Source organism: Clinocottus analis, unplaced genomic scaffold, assembly GCF_023055335.1.
Source record: "Clinocottus analis isolate CAN_PGR_092001 unplaced genomic scaffold, fCliAna1.0.p SCAF_23, whole genome shotgun sequence".
Lineage (NCBI taxonomy): Eukaryota > Metazoa > Chordata > Actinopteri > Perciformes > Cottidae > Clinocottus > Clinocottus analis.
Window position 1 is genome coordinate 8,858,147 of NW_027175965.1, and position 19,526 is coordinate 8,877,672.

At 42.5% G+C, this 19,526-nt stretch overlaps 1 protein-coding gene across 3 annotated transcripts in view; it reads left to right on the forward strand.

The window, feature by feature from the left end:
- Window positions 1–9,516, forward strand: part of kdm4b (lysine (K)-specific demethylase 4B) — a 37,753-nt gene extending 28,237 nt beyond the window's left edge. For all 3 annotated transcript variants that reach the window (XM_068589716.1, XM_068589717.1, XM_068589719.1), the window contains exons 15-22: window positions 1,491–1,567; window positions 1,967–2,022; window positions 2,158–2,266; window positions 5,602–5,790; window positions 6,602–6,778; window positions 7,802–7,921; window positions 8,756–8,848; window positions 8,966–9,516. In XM_068589716.1, coding sequence (XP_068445817.1) covers window positions 1,491–1,567; window positions 1,967–2,022; window positions 2,158–2,266; window positions 5,602–5,790; window positions 6,602–6,778; window positions 7,802–7,921; window positions 8,756–8,848; window positions 8,966–9,412 — 1,268 coding nt within the window. In that variant the 3' untranslated portion in view covers window positions 9,413–9,516. The remainder of the gene's footprint in view (window positions 1–1,490; window positions 1,568–1,966; window positions 2,023–2,157; window positions 2,267–5,601; window positions 5,791–6,601; window positions 6,779–7,801; window positions 7,922–8,755; window positions 8,849–8,965) is intronic.
- Window positions 9,517–19,526: the final 10,010 nt, after the last annotated feature.

A 19,526-nucleotide genomic window follows, 5' to 3' on the forward strand; every position in this document is an offset into this window, starting at 1 on the left:
GAACAAAACAGCTCAAGAATGCACTACTTGTATTTATCACATAAGTCATTTGACTATGAAGAGCTCGTACAAATTTTTAACAAACATTTTCAAAACATGTTCTCGTTGTTAGAGGATGTTTGCTTCTGTTGAACCTTCTCTTCTCAGCTGAGGGCACGCTGCAGCGTCTGATTCATAAAACACTCCATACACAGACCGACGAGCTTCACAGACAGACTCTACTGGGCATTTATCTACTCTTTTTTTTTTAAACTTTATTTTATCCCTGAACCCCTGAGAATAGTGTTGAAAAATAGGAGGCACAGAAAATGAGACTGCACTGCAGCGGCGCAACAATCCGTCTGCTCGATCCCCCTGTTGCCCCGCTTGGTGAGACTTCCTAGTTTAACTCCCCTTGAATCAGGTTAAACTAGCTGAGAGGCTGCTGAAGCAACGCAAAGGCCTCTCTGAAGGCGACACACCAAAAACTACTCCCGGCTCTTATTTGCTCTGCTTTCTGCACGAACCATTCCTCACAAAGAACGTCAACTATTAAGGGAATATGGCTTCTGTCAAAGCAACGCGGGGAAAGGACAGGCAGCTTGTTAACTTTGTGTATGAGCTCTGGGAGCTCGGGGCTCTTGGCTCTTCTTCTCGCTGCTAAATGTTAACAAACAGAAAAAAGGATCTTTTTGCTGGGTTGTTTATACATATGTGTGTTGGGGGATTGGTGGAATATTCGAGTGATTGGCTGAGTACGTCGCCGTTTTGGAGGTAGACCATTAAATTAGCTCAATAAAATGAGAACTGCTTCAGGCAGACATTGAACGGCATGTAGAGTCAGCATATTTTAATGAAATAAGGGTTTATTTCAACCGAACCAGAGTTGACGATTGGTGGAGAGACTAAGCGAGATCTAATCAATTGATCTACTGAGTAAAACGACAACATATGCTTTTTGAAATGTCTGCACTTGTGGATGTTTTGTGTCAGGCAGCACATGCAATCAGATGATCAGATTTGTGACATGTGCTCAGTCAGTAACACACACACGCACACACACATACCAAACCTCCTGGGTTCTTATTATCCCTAAAGCTGGAGTGCACCTTCAAAAAGAAAGGCCAGTTCATTAGGGATCCAGGAATAAGCTGAACTCAGCTGGGAAGCAGCGCTGCTTTTGATGCGAGGATGTGAAGCGGAGAGGAACTCGTGTCAGAAACACCGGCTCTGCGCTCCATCTCTTTTTGCGCCTTCATTGTTTGAGTGGACGTTCAACTGAAAATCATTCAGACCTGTCAAGGTGCGACGTTAAACGCACGCGTCCGTTGATTCGGAAAGCTCAAATTGGAGAACGCGAGGAGAAGATTGAAAGTGAAGAAATGTGAAGCCTTCAAAAGAAATTGAGCAAAGTTGCCATCGAGCCCGCCCTCGCTAAAAACAATGACATCGAAAAAGGTGCTCGGGAAATGTAAAATGTTAAAGTGAATGAATCTCTCCTGTTTCTACAGGCTGTCATGGTGTAAAGCCAAACTCTGTCAGCGACTCCTGGATGTGCTCCAGGTGTGCAGCGGGAGCCTGGACGGTGGTGAGTAGCAGCGCTACCTTTTGTGCAAACCAAAGATCGTAGGGTTCCAACACAAGACTCAAAAAAAAAAACAGTTTGAAGGTGAAAACCTGCTGCGGCGCGTCGTGCATCAATCATCAATCAGCAGCCACGGCTCTAATAGGAAGTGTCGAGATGCAGAAGACCGCTCGTAGCACTGGGAACGCCGACCAGCAGCCTCTATTTCTGCACAACTTCTACTAAAATCTGCTGTTTTAAAGACTTTTATAGACATGGAGGCAGATGGATGGTTAGCTGATTATTGACCCCAAAACAAACCAATCTTGGATTAAGATTTAATTGACTAAAGTATGAGGGTTCAAAAGATCGTTGTCTTTAATCTCTGCCACCACTTATTCTCATTTGTTTCCTGTTTTCTAGGAGTGTTGTCTCTGTAACTTGCGGGGAGGAGCTTTAAAGACGACCACAGACAACCGGTCAGTAGTTTTTTTTTCTGCATGCAACACGTGAACAATTCTAGCTACACTATTTACATGATTGACTTCTCATTTCCGAAAGGGTTTCTCGCGATTGTAACATTGCGTCTTGCTCTCTTCTTCCTCCGTGACCAGGTGGGTTCACGTCATCTGTGCCATCGCCGTAGCCGAAGCTCGCTTCGTCAACGCCATCGAGAGGGAGCCGGTGGACGTGAGCGCCATTCCAGACACGCGCAAGAATCTGGTAAACTCCATGCATCCATCTCTCATGGTTTAATGTGACGGTCGTCTTCACAGTCGCACTCTTTGTCCTCTCCCTTTAGTGACTAACTAACTCACTCGCAGCAGCCGTTTCATTTCTTTTCTGGTCTCGTCGTTTTGTGTGATTCTCTCTCCTTCCCCGATCTCCTTTCCTGACTCCTTCGGCCTTTTCTCCACATTCAAGCGAACTCCCGTCTTTTCCGCTCGTCTCTTCCGTATCCGTCGCTCTCTTCGTCGCCCCGGTGGATGGACGGATCGCTTTTTAGCGAGCTCTGGAGGATCACGGGGAATACGTGCGCCGAGGGCGGGAATGGCTGAATATTCAGCCGTCATTTCTCACCGCGCCAAATGAGCTGCATCGATCCCTGAGGCAATTTCCTCATCGCTTTCCGTGTCTCCGAACACAAGTCGCCTCCGCCTTCCTCTCCAGCTCGGTCTCTGCGTAGCCTCCAGTCTCGTGACGCCACCTCACAGACGATGGCGTCGCATGCTGGTGCATTACAGCAAATCTACACATCGTGTCACCTCGCTCCTTTTACGCATCTCTCCGCTTAATCCATCACAGATCAGACGTCTGTGTCGAGTGCTATCAAAGCGGGTTTCCTCCTCCGTCTCTTCTTAAAAGGCCTTAAGAAGAAGCTCCGCGGTCTAATGATTTGGAGGACTGGGCTGATCACACGCACAATTGGAAACCAGTTAATATTGCAGTGTGGTCAGCGTTCTGTGTTTTTCCTCCATCTTTAAACAAAAGCCGCTTTTGTTTTGGCTGTTTTTAGTGTTTCTCAACACCGTGATTTCTCGAAAATGGACCTTTTTCCCCCAAGGGTAGTGTAGCGTCTTGCGCCGAGAGGCTCTGCAGTTTCTGTTCTTGTAAGAAAATTGCCTCAAGCTTGGAAAAAGTAAGCGGCTTTAATAAATCATCAGACGATCTTTAAAACAGTTTTCCACCTGCTACATGCAACAATGACAATCATTTGTAGTTTGCATTTTACTTTAGAGGCTAGATTTAGTGTGCAACAGAGAATAATGCTAAAATTAGACACTTCGGCGCTAAATGGGAGCTCGTACGGTCGTCGTTGCTGTTTGGCTTCTTTCAAAAGTTACAGATTTTTTAATTTAACATGCAACATGCAACTAATGCTACTGAATGTGAGATTTCTTGGTACCAGATGTCGTGTCACCGCTTGCTTGTGTTCTCGGCTGCGGAAAAGTATTTCAGCCTTTTGAAATATCGCACAACGCAGCTCTGTTGAGAGCTGTGTTTCCTGCACAAGTTCAAACGGGAAGTATTGACACGTTCAAGATGGAGTGCTGGCCATCTTTCATATATGAATGAATGAATGAATGAATGAATGAATGAATGAACATGCATTACATTCAAGCTAAAGAAGGTCACACAATGCACACTTATCCGTACAGGAAGACTTGAGCGCTCACCTTCAAAACGTACGTCATCAGCACCAGTGTGTGTGTGTGCGTGTGCGTGTGTGTGTGTGTGTGTGTGTGTGTGTTTGTGTAATTACTTCTATGCCAGAGGGGGGAGCCAAAAAGTCCCGCATTGCAGGTTTAATAAAGAATTTTTATTTTGTATTGATCGGCCGTGCGCTGCACTACAGCTGCTCGCGGTGTCATGTGTCAAATAAAGGAGGATGAGAGAGTGAAGGATGAGAGAGTGAAGGATTAGGGAGACAGAGAGCTGGATGATAACCCCAATAAAACAAGTACAAAGACAAGTACCAGTCTCTTATGAGGAAGCTGTCAAAGCTGGTTGGTAATAAGTTTGTCTGTTGGATCTCGGGTTGTTGTTGTTATGAGTTATTCCACTTTTCTTTCTCTCAGTTGTATTTCTTTGCAGAGGATTTCTTAACAGATACATATTTTGAACAGAGAACGTTTCTGAAACAAAAACAATGGTGCATAGAGAGGATAACGCACCTCGACAGACCGCTCGCTGTTACTCTCTTTCCTGGGCGCGTCCCCACTTTTCCTCTCTCGTCCTCTCCAATTGAACTGAATCGAGGAAGAAATGAGGTTCGGGGAAGGAAAGTGTAAAGACAAGGCAGGATGAAGGATTCAAAGTGAGTTAAAAAAATTAAAAATGAACGCCGTGTTGGAGGGCGTCTCAGCGGAGAGGGGACCGGCTTCCCCGGCCGAAGGCAAAAGATTTGGTCGACTGCTGGTAATTTCACACTCAGGCTGCGGGGACGAAATCAAGGGATTTGAGAAAAGGAAGTGGTTTAGGAAAGGAGGAATAGAGGATTCCTCGTTTTGATTGTGCTGGAGTTGAACAAGTGATGCAAGACGGCGAGGGAAAAGTAGAAGGACGGGATATTTATTTATTTTTTTAAATGTCACCGCGGTCGGTTCAGGAAGCTGTTATTAACAAGCTGTTCTTCAAGAAAGTGTTGACATTTTCAGTCTTGCCTCGAAGAGAATCTCATAACACTCCTCACACCGATGATTACACAAGCATGTTTTGTGCATCTTTTTTGTATTTTGATGCGCTGTCAGTCATTACTATGATCAGCGAGTTCTGCCCTCGACCCTCTCACATAAAAAAATTGCAGAACAACAAACTACTCGAGTCGATCCTCCTATTTGCAAGTGTACATTCTTATATATATATATATATATATATATATATATATATATATATATATATATATATATATATATATATATATATATATATATATATATATTGCAGACACAGACATCTGTTGGTAGATGTCAGCTGTGTCTATAATATTGGCGATTATAGATTCATATTTCTGTGTGAGCAGCTGCACGATGTAGTTTGAAAGTCATTTTTCAACAGACTGTGTGAAGTCTGTATGTTTTTAACACAACTTCAGAGACTGTTTGAATCCACATGAGCTGAAATAAAGCCACAGAATACTGTAGAGCCAACACCCAAATGTCTAAAATGGAAAATCTACTGTATTTTAACCTTTTTAAATCATATTATTATTGGCTCAGATGGAGCATTTTTAAAATCTTAATTTGCTTGCTGTCAGATTATTGCTGCATAAATACATTTAAAGTGTCATTTAAGCCAAAGTCTAATGCAGTCAGACTCCACCATGTTATCATACAAACAAATAAAACAGAATAAAACATTGTTTTCCGTTATAGACACTTTTCCCTGCTCTAAATCACGCTTTTTTTTTATTAGTATTAAAGATAAATGTGCATAGTTTGCACACATGCATTAACATTTCTACTCTGCATCGGTTTGTTAATCCTGCTGTTCTGACTCCATGAGAGAGAATAATCTGCATCGTCGACCAACGTCTGTCTCTTCTGTTTTTATTGCAGAAGTGTATTTTCTGCCACGGCAAGACGGCCAACAGGAACCAGGGCGCCTGCATCCAGTGCTCCTACGAGAACTGCGCCACCTCCTTCCACGTCACCTGCGCCCAAATCGCAGGAATCGTCATGACGCCGGCCGACTGGCCCTACGTGGTGTCCGTCACCTGCCACAAGCATAAAAGGGGCTCATCCAAGGTAAGGAGGCGTAGTCGGCCATTAAAAGAGGTAATTGGGTACGGTTAGGACGAAGATGCTCCGCTCCCCCGTTGCTGCGTCGTGCACCTGGAAGTGTTCATACTTTTACTTTTAAGATGTCCTTTTACAAACAAAGTGTTTTTAATGGTGTTAGTTTTAAGAAACCTTCACAGTTCATAGATTAATGTAATAAAGTAAAAAAGCAACAAGAGAGCGACTTGTTTGACTTGATGCATCATTCTTTCTTCGTGAGGAGTCGGACAAAACAGTCACAATTTCCCTTCAGAGTTTTTCATCTTTGTTTTTTGGAGCCTCTGCACACATTAACCCGTTAAACTGTGGAACCACTTTTGTCTTTAAACCTCTTTTGTCTTAGGAAAAACTTTTATGTCTGCAAAAAAAATCACTTTTAAAAGATATTTTGATCGTAACTATGAACATCCAGCATGATATGAGCCAGATGCCCCAAAAATGCCTCCTGGAGCGTCAATAAGACACCTTTTTGGAAAGATTAGGACCTAAAGAATCAGAATCTGCAACAAAAATCACAATTAAACAAAACCTTGGCCTGTTAGGAAGGAGTTTCAGTCAAAAAACTGTGTCGTTCGGTTCAGAAGTGGAAAAATATTGTGTATTTTATGCCAAAAGATTGTCTGAATGGGGCATGCTGGGACTTAAAATTGGCGCAGGTGGATTTTCACGCAGTTTCCCGAAGCTTAACATGTATTATTTTACAACTGAATTTGTTTTAGCACCACTTTTTGTTTTGTGTTAATGCAAAACGTCAGATCATCTGTTTTCCTCGCTGCAGCCTCGGTCGACGCCCAGAGGCTCGCACAGCTTGACCTTGGGCCAGAAGGTCATCGGCCGCAACAGCGACGGCTGGTACTACCACTGCACCATCATCGGCATGGCGACGCAGATATTCTACGAGGTCAACTTTGACGACGGCTCGTACTGCGACAACCTGCACCCCGAAAACATCCTGGTGAGTGACAGCTCAGCGAGACGCACGCAACGCACAACACAGACACACAACGACAACACGTTCAACTCCTTCTGTTAAAGCCGGGAGGAAATATCTTAGCAACTGGTATTTACACTTAAATACTGTGAATACTGTGAATTAAAATACACATTTATGAACCACTGCCACATGTCACATGACTGTGATGCGAGTGCACTTTAGAGAGGGAACCAAACAAATATACAACGACTAGATCAACTGTTTTGATATTGTTGAGTAACACAACATAAAAAAAGCAGTTTGAATTGTGAAAGAGTGTCATGGAAGTGAGGTTTAAAGTCATGGGAGTGAGGTTTAAAGTCATGGGAGTGAGGTTTAAAGTCATGGGAGTGAGGTTTAAAGTCATGGGAGTGAGGTTTAAAGTCATGGGAGTGAGGTTTAAAGTCATGGGAGTGTGGTTTAAAGTCATGGAAGTGAGGTTTAAAGTCATGGGAGTGTGGTTTAAAGTCATGGGAGTGTGGTTTAAAGTCATGGGAGTGTGGTTTAAAGTCATGGAAGTGTGGTTTAAAGTCATGGAAGTGTGGTTTAAAGTCATGGGAGTGTGGTTTAAAGTCATGGAAGTGAGGTTTAAAGTCATGGGAGTGTGGTTTAAAGTCATGGGAGTGTGGTTTAAAGTCATGGGAGTGTGGTTTAAAGTCATGGGAGTGTGGTTTAAAGTCATGGGAGTGTGGTTTAAAGTCATGGGAGTGAGGTTTAAAGTCATGGAAGTGTGGTTTAAAGTCATGGAAATATGAAAGAGTGGCGAGATCATGCCAAACGTTTTACTTAATGTTCTTTAATCCGTACATTTAATCTATTTGCTGCCTCAATTTCTGGCATTTTTTTAAAAATCCGGTTGCTTATCACCGTTTAAAAAGTGTTTATTAAAATGAGAACTGCATGCGTAGTGGGCGGGGTTACAGGAGGTTAGTGTCCAGATCATAAACGCTGTTCCTCCTGTGCTTTTCTCCTCTTGGCGCCGTCTCGCTCCTCGTCCTCCTGCAGAGTCATGACTGCTTGCGTTCGGGTCCTCCTGAGGTCGGGGAGTTGATCGTGGTCAGCACGCCCAAAGGTCAGGTGATCAACGCCTCCCACGTCAAGCAGCACACCCACAAATCCTACCAGGTGAGGAACGACGCAACTATTAGATGTTAGCCTTCGCTCATTTACTCCCTGTGGTTGCATCTTCTTCTGCTGATAAAACCCTCAAAGCCATGAAACGCTGTCTTTTTAAATTAGACTTGACACATCATCAGCGTCTCTTAAATCCTTTCTAAAAACCTTCTTTTATATGAATATGTAATATGTCGCTGTGTTTAATCATCACTCTGTCCATTTTAGATGTTTTTCTTTTGCATTTTTTATCCTTTAGTATTTCATTTCATTGTTGTTGGATTGCTCTTTTTTTCTGGAAGGCACTTATTATTATTAATAATATTACTTTTATTGGTCAAGTCTGAGCAGCTAATCCAGAAGTAATGTGATCTCTTTGTTTAGTGTTTGTTGCTGCACAAGCTGCAGCTTTCTGGATCTACAAGAGACATTTATTTCTCTTATTAGACTTATTAGAGCTCGATAAGGACTTGAAGCAGAAGGAACACATTAATGTAAAAAATAAGCTCTCAAAACTAAAATTTGCTCTTAAAAAAGAAGAAAAAAAATGCTCTAAAAAAAAAAAAAAATGCTTTAAAAAAAAAGTTTTTTTTTTAGCAATTTCTTTTTTTTTTTTTTAAGAGCATTTTTTTTTTTTTTAAGAGCAAATTTTAGTTTTAAGAGCTTTTTTTTTTTTTTTTTTTTTTTTTTTTTTACATTTTTTGGGGATTTTTCAAATTGAGAGCAAAGATTTTGGAGATAATTTACTTACAAACTAGAAATTTTCTCAGTTAAAAAAGACACAAATCTAGCTTCATAAAACCACTTTGAATGGTCAGTTTCTTGACGGTGTTGTGATCTGCACAGGTTGAGTTTCAGGACCAGAGCCAGCTCATACTGAAACACTCAGAGATCCACCTGCTGGAGCACGAGCTGCCCAAGAGGGTCCGAGCCCGACTGGTGAGTGCGTTACTGGCTTCTTACGGTCATGGAAAACAAATAAAATAATAAAAAAGTAAACAAGGAGTGACTTCAGAGACACGAGGAGTTTCTAAGTCTGTCCCCTTTTGTTTGAAGGCCATACCTGTGCCAATGGAGGAGGTTTCATCCGCGGACGAAGCCCAAGCCGCCAAACGCCGCTGCCTGCCCTCCGACTCGGCCCCGGCGGCTGAAACGTCCATGGAGACGACCGCCGCCGCCGCCGCCGCCGCCGCTTCCTGCCGCCTGGCCGCAGCCCCCGCAGCAGAAGATCACAGTATTCACACACTGCCGACCTCACGACCTCTACCCCAGCCCGGCACTGCCGCCACCGCCGCCGCCCCCCCCACCAACGGTATTCAGATGGACGCCGAGACCCCGATGGACATGTCGGTCGCCCTCAGCGACGCCCTGACGGAGTCGTCCCTGGCCTCGGACGCCACGCCCACGCCGCAGTCCACCCCTTTTTCAGTCGACGTTTCCTACATGGAGCGCCTCCTCCAGTCACATTTCACTCAGGACAGCAGTCAAGGACCTCTGTATTAAAAAAAAATGGACCCCGCTATATCGTCGCCTCGGCCAGTGGAGGCGGAGCCGTCGGGAAGCTAACGGCGGCGGAAGCTAACGGCGGCGGAAGCTAACGGCGGCGGAAGCTAACGGCGGCGGAAGCTAACGGCGGCGGAAGCTAACGGCGGCGGAAGCTACTGAGCGCTGTATTATCGGACAGGAACATTTACTCCACCGGCTCTAAGAGTTCAGGGCGGGAGCAGAAAAGACACAAGCACTCTTTTAATGCATGTTAGTTTTCTATTTTTGAGTTAATGTATTTGCAGTGGTGCTTTAGCTCGCTCTGAAGCAGCAGCTAAGGAAAGATTTTTTATTTTAACATTATTATTATTATTTTTTATGGCCTTGTGGGGTTTTTTCCGTTTGTTTCGGTCAGCTGCTGTGCTTTTTTCTCTCCTCCTTGATATGAATATGTCTCTTGAGTGGTATCAACTCCATACCTCGTTGCATTGATTCAATGACGGCACACTCCCATTTCCTTTTTTTACAGGAAGCTAATTATTACAACAGCCTCTCGGCACCGAGGCCCCCGGTGGATTCAGCCCTTTTCTTTTTTAAAAATCAAATAACCAGCAACAAAATATCTATTTTTCAAAGCAGCCACTCGTGGCTTTGAAGCCGTTTTTGGTGGAACTCTAAACGACGACGTCGTCCATCTTTAGGATATTCTCACTACGTCGTCTCATTGGTTGCAAGAGGGAAATGTGGAGAGTGAGGTAAAAACAAAAAAAAAAGTGTATTGTAGAGGGAACTCAGTATTTAAATGTCTTTAGTCAAATATTGAATCAACTATTTGTAACAGAACTATGTCGACTGCTCGCGCTGTTCGGTTTGTCGCAGGATGCGCGGTGACTTTGTGAAGATGTGTCATGGTAGTTCACGAACGAGACCTTTTTAATGTGTCGGCGCCATTCAAACTGTCGTTGGGCAGCTTCCACTTCACACCCAAAACTGTCTCAGGGTTCCTACATTAGGAAAATAAATGTCGTTATATTGTTCGTCTTCACAGGGACGTGAGGAGCGGCCCGGAGGACGTTCCTCGGTCGTAATTTAAAAATAGGAATTTGCTTATATTGTCATATTGCTACCGTTTGTCCACTATAATGAATAATATCTTTGTTTCATGTCAGTTTTCTCCTTTCAGCACATTCACTGTGCAAACTGTGAGGCCGATTTTAAAGGATCGAAGTCAAGTGTTTCCTATTTGGAAGAAGAGAAATATGTATTTGTAGGAACCCTAGAATCTGGAAATGTTGTCATCATTCTCGGTTTAAAGTGTACGTACAAGTCAATATTGTATATTATGTTTATTTTCCTTCTATTTCTCTATCTTTTCTAAGTTAATTTATCTTCTGAATTCATAAACTTGTCCAGTCTAAAAAATATTCTTTTTTTTTCTTTTTTTTTGACAGATTTTCCAAGAAATATAATTAATTTTTTTCCCGTTGAATGCATCCTTTTTTCCCCGGATGCGATCGTTTTGTGCTTAAGAGGTGATTCTACTGATGGACTGAGTTTCCTGATACTGTCACCGTGTACATACCACCGGCCTCGTGTATCGTGAATCAAATGTGTAAATATCACACATACTTTTCTTTTTCTTCTGATATTTTTTTGGCCACAAATGTGTTCCTGTGTCCAAATGATATTCATAAAGGAAATCTTATTTCATAGGGATTAAAGTGGGTTGCTAGTCGACAAGCGCTTCAGTGTTTTGTGTCTTCAGTAGTTTCTGGTCAGAAATCTTTGGACTGCTGATGGAAAGATGATGAAAAAGCTTCGTCTGTATCTAATAATCAACTTATTAGACTTTAAAAGACGCTGAAAACACTGTAAATGTTTGTGACACCAGTCAAGATGGAGGACGTGTTCTTTCCAGTTAATAAGCTACAGAATGTTATGTCACAAATCCAAAATTAAATGACAAATTGGCGAAACTAGTCGTGAATAAAAATGCATTTTCTTTAAATGGATTAAAATGTCATAGTAAAAGTTACCAAACAAAATGTATTGTATGCCATAAATAATGTAATATCACATAGAAAACGTAATTAATGAATGTGATAAAAAGTAATGGCAGCATGTCATAGTACCTCAAAAGTATGTATGATGATATGTAATATGATAAAGTTATTAAATAGTCACAGTATTCTTTTGTGTAACTGAAGGTAAATAAACCTTTTATGGTGCTTTTCTAGTCTTCCACTTAAAGCCCTTTAACGAGCAGCTCATCAGGACTAACACACACACACACACACACACATTCAGTAAGTGTCTTGCTCAAGGGCACATCAACTGGGCTCGCAAAGCCGGGAATCGAACCATCGCTCCTGTATTTGAAGGACGACCCCGTTTACCACTGAGTTATTTATAATAAATGAAATGTTCTGCCGACGCTCTTCCTCACAACTTAACCACCCAAACTCTGAACAACAAGGTTTAATACACTTAAACAACTTAATAAACAGAAGACTTATTGTAACTTATATATAACTTTTTGTATAACTTATATATAGCTTATTGTTTATCTTGTATGTAAATCCAACCTTCTCTTCTGAAAATCATGTTGCATCTTAAGAAAATTAAATTTACTATTTAATTCACATCTAAAAGAGACTGAAATATTGTTTTCTCATTTATTATTGTGATAATGATCACATGTTATTAAGGCCGTCTCTCTTGCAGGAATTCTGGATCTGCACTTAAGTCTCACGGCGGGTTGTGTGTCTTTGTGCGTCGTTGATGGATTTGTCATCACCGTTGTTTTAAAATGTTTAATTAGCAGGAACCACCAAGAGGAAACCAAACAACTTCTACATTTTATATTCTGGAAACTGAATAAAGTTCTTTGTGAAGAAACTATTCTATTGTCATTATTAAACATCTGGATGAATTATTCAAATTCCTTATTGTGCATTTATTCTTTCCGTCATGGAAAACCTGGACAGGTCATGGAGTTTTAAAATGGTTGTTTCCAGGCCTGGAAAATTCCTTGAAAAAAAACTCATTTAGCTGAGTTTGAAATAATGAATCTGCTTTTAAAAGAAAGAGGCTCAAAATATCAGCAGCAAGCATACAGGCATCTATATGAGTGTTTATTACTTTAATCAAACTATTGTCTCATTCATTTGAGTTATTTAAGGTTTACTGTATGCTTTAAATCCTCATTGTTAGATTAAATACTACATTTTATCACTTTTTACTGTTTACACACACATTTCCATGAGCAAACATGGTGTGAAATCTGTATGTAAAGTCATGAAAATATGGTTTAAACTCATGTAAATATGGTTTAAACTCATGTAAATGTGGTTTAAAGTCATTGAAATATTGTTTTAAGTCAAACAAATCCTGGAAATGTGGTTTAGTTCTGAAAAAGTCCTGGAAATATGGTTAAAAGTCATGGAAATGGGGTTCAAAGTCATGGAAAAGTCATTGAAATCCACCGGTCAGAATGTTTATGAACCCTTTAATATAATCTTTGAGAAATGTTTCATAAAAGTTTCACAAATGTGTTTAGAAAACGATTGAGCGGCTCATGTTGCAGATGTTTATTATTTAAATGTCTCCTCCACGATCCTGATAAACTGACTCCATGTTTTGAAGATTCGCTGAAGATTTGTCTCTTGAGATCCCGTCTCGCTGCAGACGGGATGAAAACCCTCGTCCACGTGGTCATGAGCGGGTTTCACAGCGCCGGTGTGTTTTCCTCCTGCGTGTCGGCACACTAACAAGATTCACTTTGACTTTTCAGTGTTAAGAGCCTTCAGATCTGGAAGGAGAGAGAGAGAGAGAGAGAGAGAGAGAGAGAAGAGAGAGAGAGAGAGAGAGAGAGAGAGAGAGAGAGAGAGAGAGAGAGAGAGAGAGAGAAGGTCAGTGGGAACAAAAAAATCTGTGTCTTACGGAAAAATCGTTAATGTGAGCATGTTCTCTCTCTCTCTCTCTCTCTTACAAACTCACACACACACACACGCACGCACACACACACACCCTCGGCAGCGCCCTCGCTGCATCAGGGTGGACATTAACATTCTGAAGTGCCCGCTGTGTCTTTGCAGAGGAGCTGGGGATGCGCCAGCTCGGCAATTACTTTAACAACTTCAGAGTTTGATTTCTTTATTCGGCTGAACTCAGCCGGGGGTAAAAACGGAGGAGAAACGCGACGACGAGGACTCTGAAAGGAAAGACAGAGACGCCGACCCAACTGCAGTTCAGATATGGGAAGAAACAGGGAGACTTTGAGGTTTAAATAATGTCGAACAATAACCATGAAGGTCATTAAAGGTCATTCAGGACGAGAATGAAACCTGGAAACAAGCAGCTGAATGTTTATTGTGTCTCGTTTACAAATAGTTTGTACACATGTGTAGAGAGAGGATGCACCTTACTGCCTCACATCACGATGAGGGGAGTGAGGGGAGGAAACAAAGAACGACTGTTTGTCACCGATAAAAGATTTAAATGTCTTGTGATGCTCCTCACTTTGGGTTTTATTCTACATCCTCTGGCGAAAAATGTTACAAGAACCAATCACAAGCACCACCGACTTATCTTCATATTTGAAACACTTAACACATCGTTCCACGTGTGTGTTCGTTGTCTGTTTGTCTTTTGTCGTCTCAAAGTGAATCGTCATGTTTGCGAAAAGGAAAACGTCTTGAACGTCTTCAGCTTGGTGACGCGGTTATTTTTGCTCTGCTGATGGTTTTACTGCCCCAAAGATGAACTTCTGTTGCTCAAGAAAGAAGGAGATGAAGAGAAAGAGAGAAGAGAGGAAGAGAAGAGAGAAGAGATGAAGAGGAAGAGAGAAGAGAGGAAAGAAGAGAGGAAGAGGAAGACAAGAGAGGAGAGGAAGAGAAGAGAGGAAGAGGAAGACAAGAGAGGAGAGAGGAGAAGAGAGAGGAGAGAGAGGAAAGAGGAGAGGAGAGAAGAGAAGATAGAAGAGGAGAGAAGAGAGAAGAGAGTAAAGGAGAGAAGAGAAGAGAAGAGAGAGAAGAGAGGAGAGAAGAGAGAGAAGAGAAGCGAAGAGGAGCTTGTTGTGTAAGGAGAGGGAAGAACAGAACAAAGTGGGTAAGTGCCGGCTCTTATTAATGAAGTGAATCTTCATCCAGTCACACACGACAAATAAATGGCCGCCTCCTTGAAGCTCTTAATCGTCCCATTAGTCTCGGAGCGACCGCAGCCCCTCCCCCCTCCGCTCGCCTTGTTCCCTTAAACAAGACCACACACATCCATCACGGCGTATTTGCATGTCGACCACACACACACACACACACACACACACAGAGCCGAGAGCCCGGCTGCAGACGCTGCATCATAGTTAGTCCTTCACTTGTGCGATAACACAGATCTCCACATCTCCGGCGCGTCTCCTTCCTCTCCCTCCATCACTTCCACACACTCGCATCACTCGTTTACACAAGTAACCTGTAAAGAGGCTGTGTGGCATCCAACACCGCCCTAAACACACATCCTGTCTTGTTGTAATGTTCATTTGAACGGCGCTTCTTCACCACACACACCATCACTTTTCTTTCCGCCGTGACTTTTATTCGCTGATGTATGAATTTAATCTCATCCTGTGACTCTGCTCTGCAGGAGAGGGAGAGTCTCAACGACTGAAAGATGAATTTGCTCTGACGGGGTTTTTGCGCGTCTCAGTCAGCCTAATGAATCACCAGCCGGTGTTGTTCCTGCTTTAAAGAGCCGCACAAACACACAGTCAGACTCTCAGAGCGCCGGCGTGCTTATCTGTATGTGACCTGCCTTCATTTCCTCTTCCATTCCTCAGCTGCACCTTCTTCTAATTCAGCCGCTTAAAATCTCATTTCAGACACAATTAGCCTTTAGCCCGTCCGCGTGCCGTCGCCTGAGCTGTTTCTTCCCCCCCTCCTCTTTCATCCTTTGTGAACATTTTCTCTTTGGCTTGTAGATGAAGATCTTTATTGAGGTTACTGAAAAGGAGTTTTGATCGTTTACAGGCAAAAACATATTAGAGGCCCTTTTAGCGGCCTATTAGGAGCCGGTTCCAGCGCCTGCTCGTTGCTCCTCGGGGTCGTCGACGCTGCCGGGAGCTTTCATTCATTTCATGAAGTTTTTTTTAATTACACTTAAAGGGAGAGAGTTCACTGCGGCAGAGCTGCTCTTCTGCTGTCTTTTCTTTTCTTTCCTGAAACTCTTAACTGCAGAGCTTGCAAATCGAGGACGCTTATCATTTTCACTTTGCAGGCTGTGCAGCCGGCTCTCAATGGGTTTTTCTTTCAAATGAACCTTTTGGGTGATTTTTGTTCGTCTCAGTGGACAAAGTCTCTTGTTTCTTTTTGGAGACTGTGAAGTTTGGGAGAAGTGAGGCCTTCAGCTGGTTTGAACATCCTGAACTCAGGATCCTGAAGTGAGGTTGATGCTGTTGTTTACAGGTTGTCCTTCAAAATGTTTTAATCAGAATCATGAGCAACAATCCAATAACTCAAGTGACCATACTTTAACCCATAAAGTTGGTCAGACGTGATCTCATTGGACACAACCTGCACAACTCAAATGGTTTAAACAACCAGCAGCATTTTCCTGCACGTTGACTTCAAATTCGACGGACATGAAGCCGAAGCAACGGACTGAATGTTGTCCCTTTGAGTGACAGCTCTCATGCTCCTCCCTCTGAAATAAACCTCGTCGTGTGAGGAAGAAGTCGTGAACATCGTCTCTGCAACGGCCGCTGAGCTGCGCTGACATCATCACAGCAGTTAACGTCAACAAATTAAACTCTTAAACTCTGTAGATATATATATATAAATATCTACGGTCACTTTACAAATGGAGCCGGGCGTTCGAATAATTAAAACCAGGATGCTGGGACATCGTTCTACATGAAGCACTAATGTGATGAAGTGTGAGCGGGACACAACTCTCCTTTAAGGGAAAGGAGGCCTCTGCAATGAGGTGATTAATGAGTTACATGTCATTGGCTGGTCTTCCCTCCCAGCTGTGGAGCAGGAGACATCTTCAAGAAAGAGGCTTCTGTTTCAACAAACGCCTCCATCTCAAAGAGTCTCATATTCTTAATATCTAAGAGACGGCTTAGCGACAACGTGTCCATCAGGATGCACCTGACTACAAAGACACAGCGGCATACAAAGCAACACACAGTGTGGTGTCGCCTGAGGAGATGCCCGCGAAATGCCCGACTGTGCACCCAGAGTTTCATTTTGTTAATTACATCGTCTCCCCGCACGTCAAAAATACAGATTTCAACCTCAACGCTGGAAAGGATGAAGCGGCAACAAGAAGAAAGATGAAATAAAAGATAAAAGACGTGCAGGCTGGAAGTCCAGAGGCAGGAAGGAAACAGGCAGGAAGCTCATTCACAAGAAATAAACCCAAAACATGAGTAAATTAACAGACTGAATACACAAGGGAGCAGGTTACACACAAGTTACACACAGGTTACACACAGGTGAACACACAGGGTAGAAAACTTAAAGTTTATTTAAAATGTTTGTGCGTTTTTTTCTGGATTTAACCACTGCGATGCTTTCATAGTTTCATGTTTATTTAGGCTACGAATAGAAATATAAAACACAATTCTCCTCTATGCTCAAGTGAAAATGTTCTTCATCATCCTGCTGGAATATCTTTTGCAGCTTTCATGGGAAGCAGAAACCGAACAGATCCGGCCTTATGAAAGAACAAAGGAGCTGAATGTCGCCGCCGTTTCTTCCTGAATGTTTTTGGTGAAAGTAATAAGCTGCAGGATTTGTAGAATTTTTCCTCCCCATCGCAGTTGCTTTGATATCGTTGTATCCCGAAATCTTACCTGCAGAGTCTTTAAAGTCTTTAAAGTCAAACACAAGTGGTGAACTTCAAGGAGAAGCTCCGCCTCTTTAACCACCCGCCAATATTCCCACAAGGGTTTAACAGTAATATAATTTGTCTTAAATCGTTCTATTCATCTATTTTAACCTGTCTATGGTTACATTTTACACATATTAAGGTGTGTGTGTGTGCGTGTGTGTTGATCGTGTTGAGATCCAGCTGGTTTCAGATTAATTAAATAGCATTTACCAGAACACCCTCCTCCTACAAAACTCAACTGTGAGGGGAAAAGTCTTCAAATTGGCTCATTAACAACTGCGTCTGCAAAAATGATGAGAGGTGACATCATCTGGTGGAGATGCGCCTCTCAAGGTGTCAGCAAATAAAGATGCTATGATGCAGCACGACTCCTGAAAAGACTCGTTTATCATCACCGTTGTGTAGCGTCTCAGTGCACTACTTTGCACCATTTGCATTGTGCTTCAAATTAAGTAAATCGTACTGTTTTCACATTAATTAAACCCCCGTTAGTTGTAGCCAGCCAGTAAGATCACAACTTATTAATCATCTTTAAATCAACACTGGATAAAAGGATCGGAACAACGTCTTTGTGAATAATATGAGGTTACTAGTTTTTACTTTCTGGTTTCAGGCAGAACTAAATGTTCCTTGAACTCGCGTCACTGAAGTGGAAGCTCGCTATTGTATCTGTGTAATTGCTGCAGACACTTGAAATTTGCATAAAGATGAGTTCAGCTCCTCTTTCGGCACCGCACCTCAACACTCAGGATGGTTTGACGCTCACTTCACCTTCCTAGAAACCTCTGCAAAACGTCTGCATCTGCTCTCATTCAATTACCGCCTGCGAGCTCCTGAATGGACAAAAGGAGTGAAGGAGTGAAGGAGTGAAGGAGTGATGGAGTGAACACCTGTGAGCGTCTGCTGCTCCTCAAAGTTAAAGGGTCGTCAGCTCCTCTGTGTATAAATCCCTTAAATGGAAAGTCAATGTTTTCATCTTCCACCTGCTGGTTTGTTTGGGAGGACTTTTTTTATTGTAACGTACATTTCTGACTCACTTTGTTTTGTCTCGTTCTCCATCTCTTCTGAATTCAACCCTTTTCACCTTCTGTTCTTCCTCTTGTTTTCCTCTTTTAAGCGCTGGTACGAAGTAGACAGAGCCGGATATCACATGCAGACAGTATTTTTTCTATTAAAAAACAACATATGTCAGTTTTCAATGTCCTGCACTCGTATCCACACAGTCTTTTACTCGGTTGCATGTTTTTTTTCACCACGCAGTTTTATTAATGACGATAAAAATCTATATTTCCTGAACAGGTCAGTGTAGCCGTCTCTCAAACTGGAGAAACTAAATATTTTTGCCAAACATTCTTAAATTTGAGAGTTGGAGTCAATATTTACCGAAACTATTTCAAGTTCAAGCCCAACACTCTTCTTAACTTCCTTTAAGTCCTTTTCTATCGTTTCCCAAGTACACCCTCTCTATCTTAACATATCTCGCTTCCATCACTTGACTTTAATTAATTTCTTGTACTTTTACTGTAACATAACACACAGCCAACCTCACCCTAACTTTAAACCAAGACTTCACCCTTTAACGTCATGATTTATGTTATGGGGACGTTCATTTTGTCACCAGTAGAAAGGCACTGTTGCCACACCATTGTTACATAAGGACACACACACACACACACACACACACACACACACACACACACACACTTCATAATTGGTGAACTCTGTCCATATGTTGCCACTGGGAGGCAGTAAAACTCCACATGTTCACCCATGATAACATTAACTGATGTTAAATGGTGTCACACACACACACACACACTAAAGTTTCTGTCCCGTGGTTTTACACGCACACACTTCTATTTCCATCATAAACCATGAAGTCAAGCTGTGTCAGTTCTGGAAGTGTAAGATCACCATTTCCCAGCGCCGTCTGGTCCTCTCGGCTCCGTGAGGCTCAGTGGCAGCTCGTCACTGGAAAGAAACCAAACCACGGCGTCATTATTTTACACTACAGTTGGCAATGCATCTCCACTCAGTGGTGCAGTGGCTTGAACCGTCACCTCACAGCAGGAGCAGCGTGTGAATCTGAGTCTAAATGGTCGTCTGTCTCGACCTGTCCAAGGTGAACCCGTCGCCTTCACCCGACGTCAGCTGGGATCAACAAAAAGGATCTTTTGAGCAAAATCCTGCCACAATTTCTAATGGTGGACCAATGCAGAAACAGAATTATTCACCACGAAGAAAA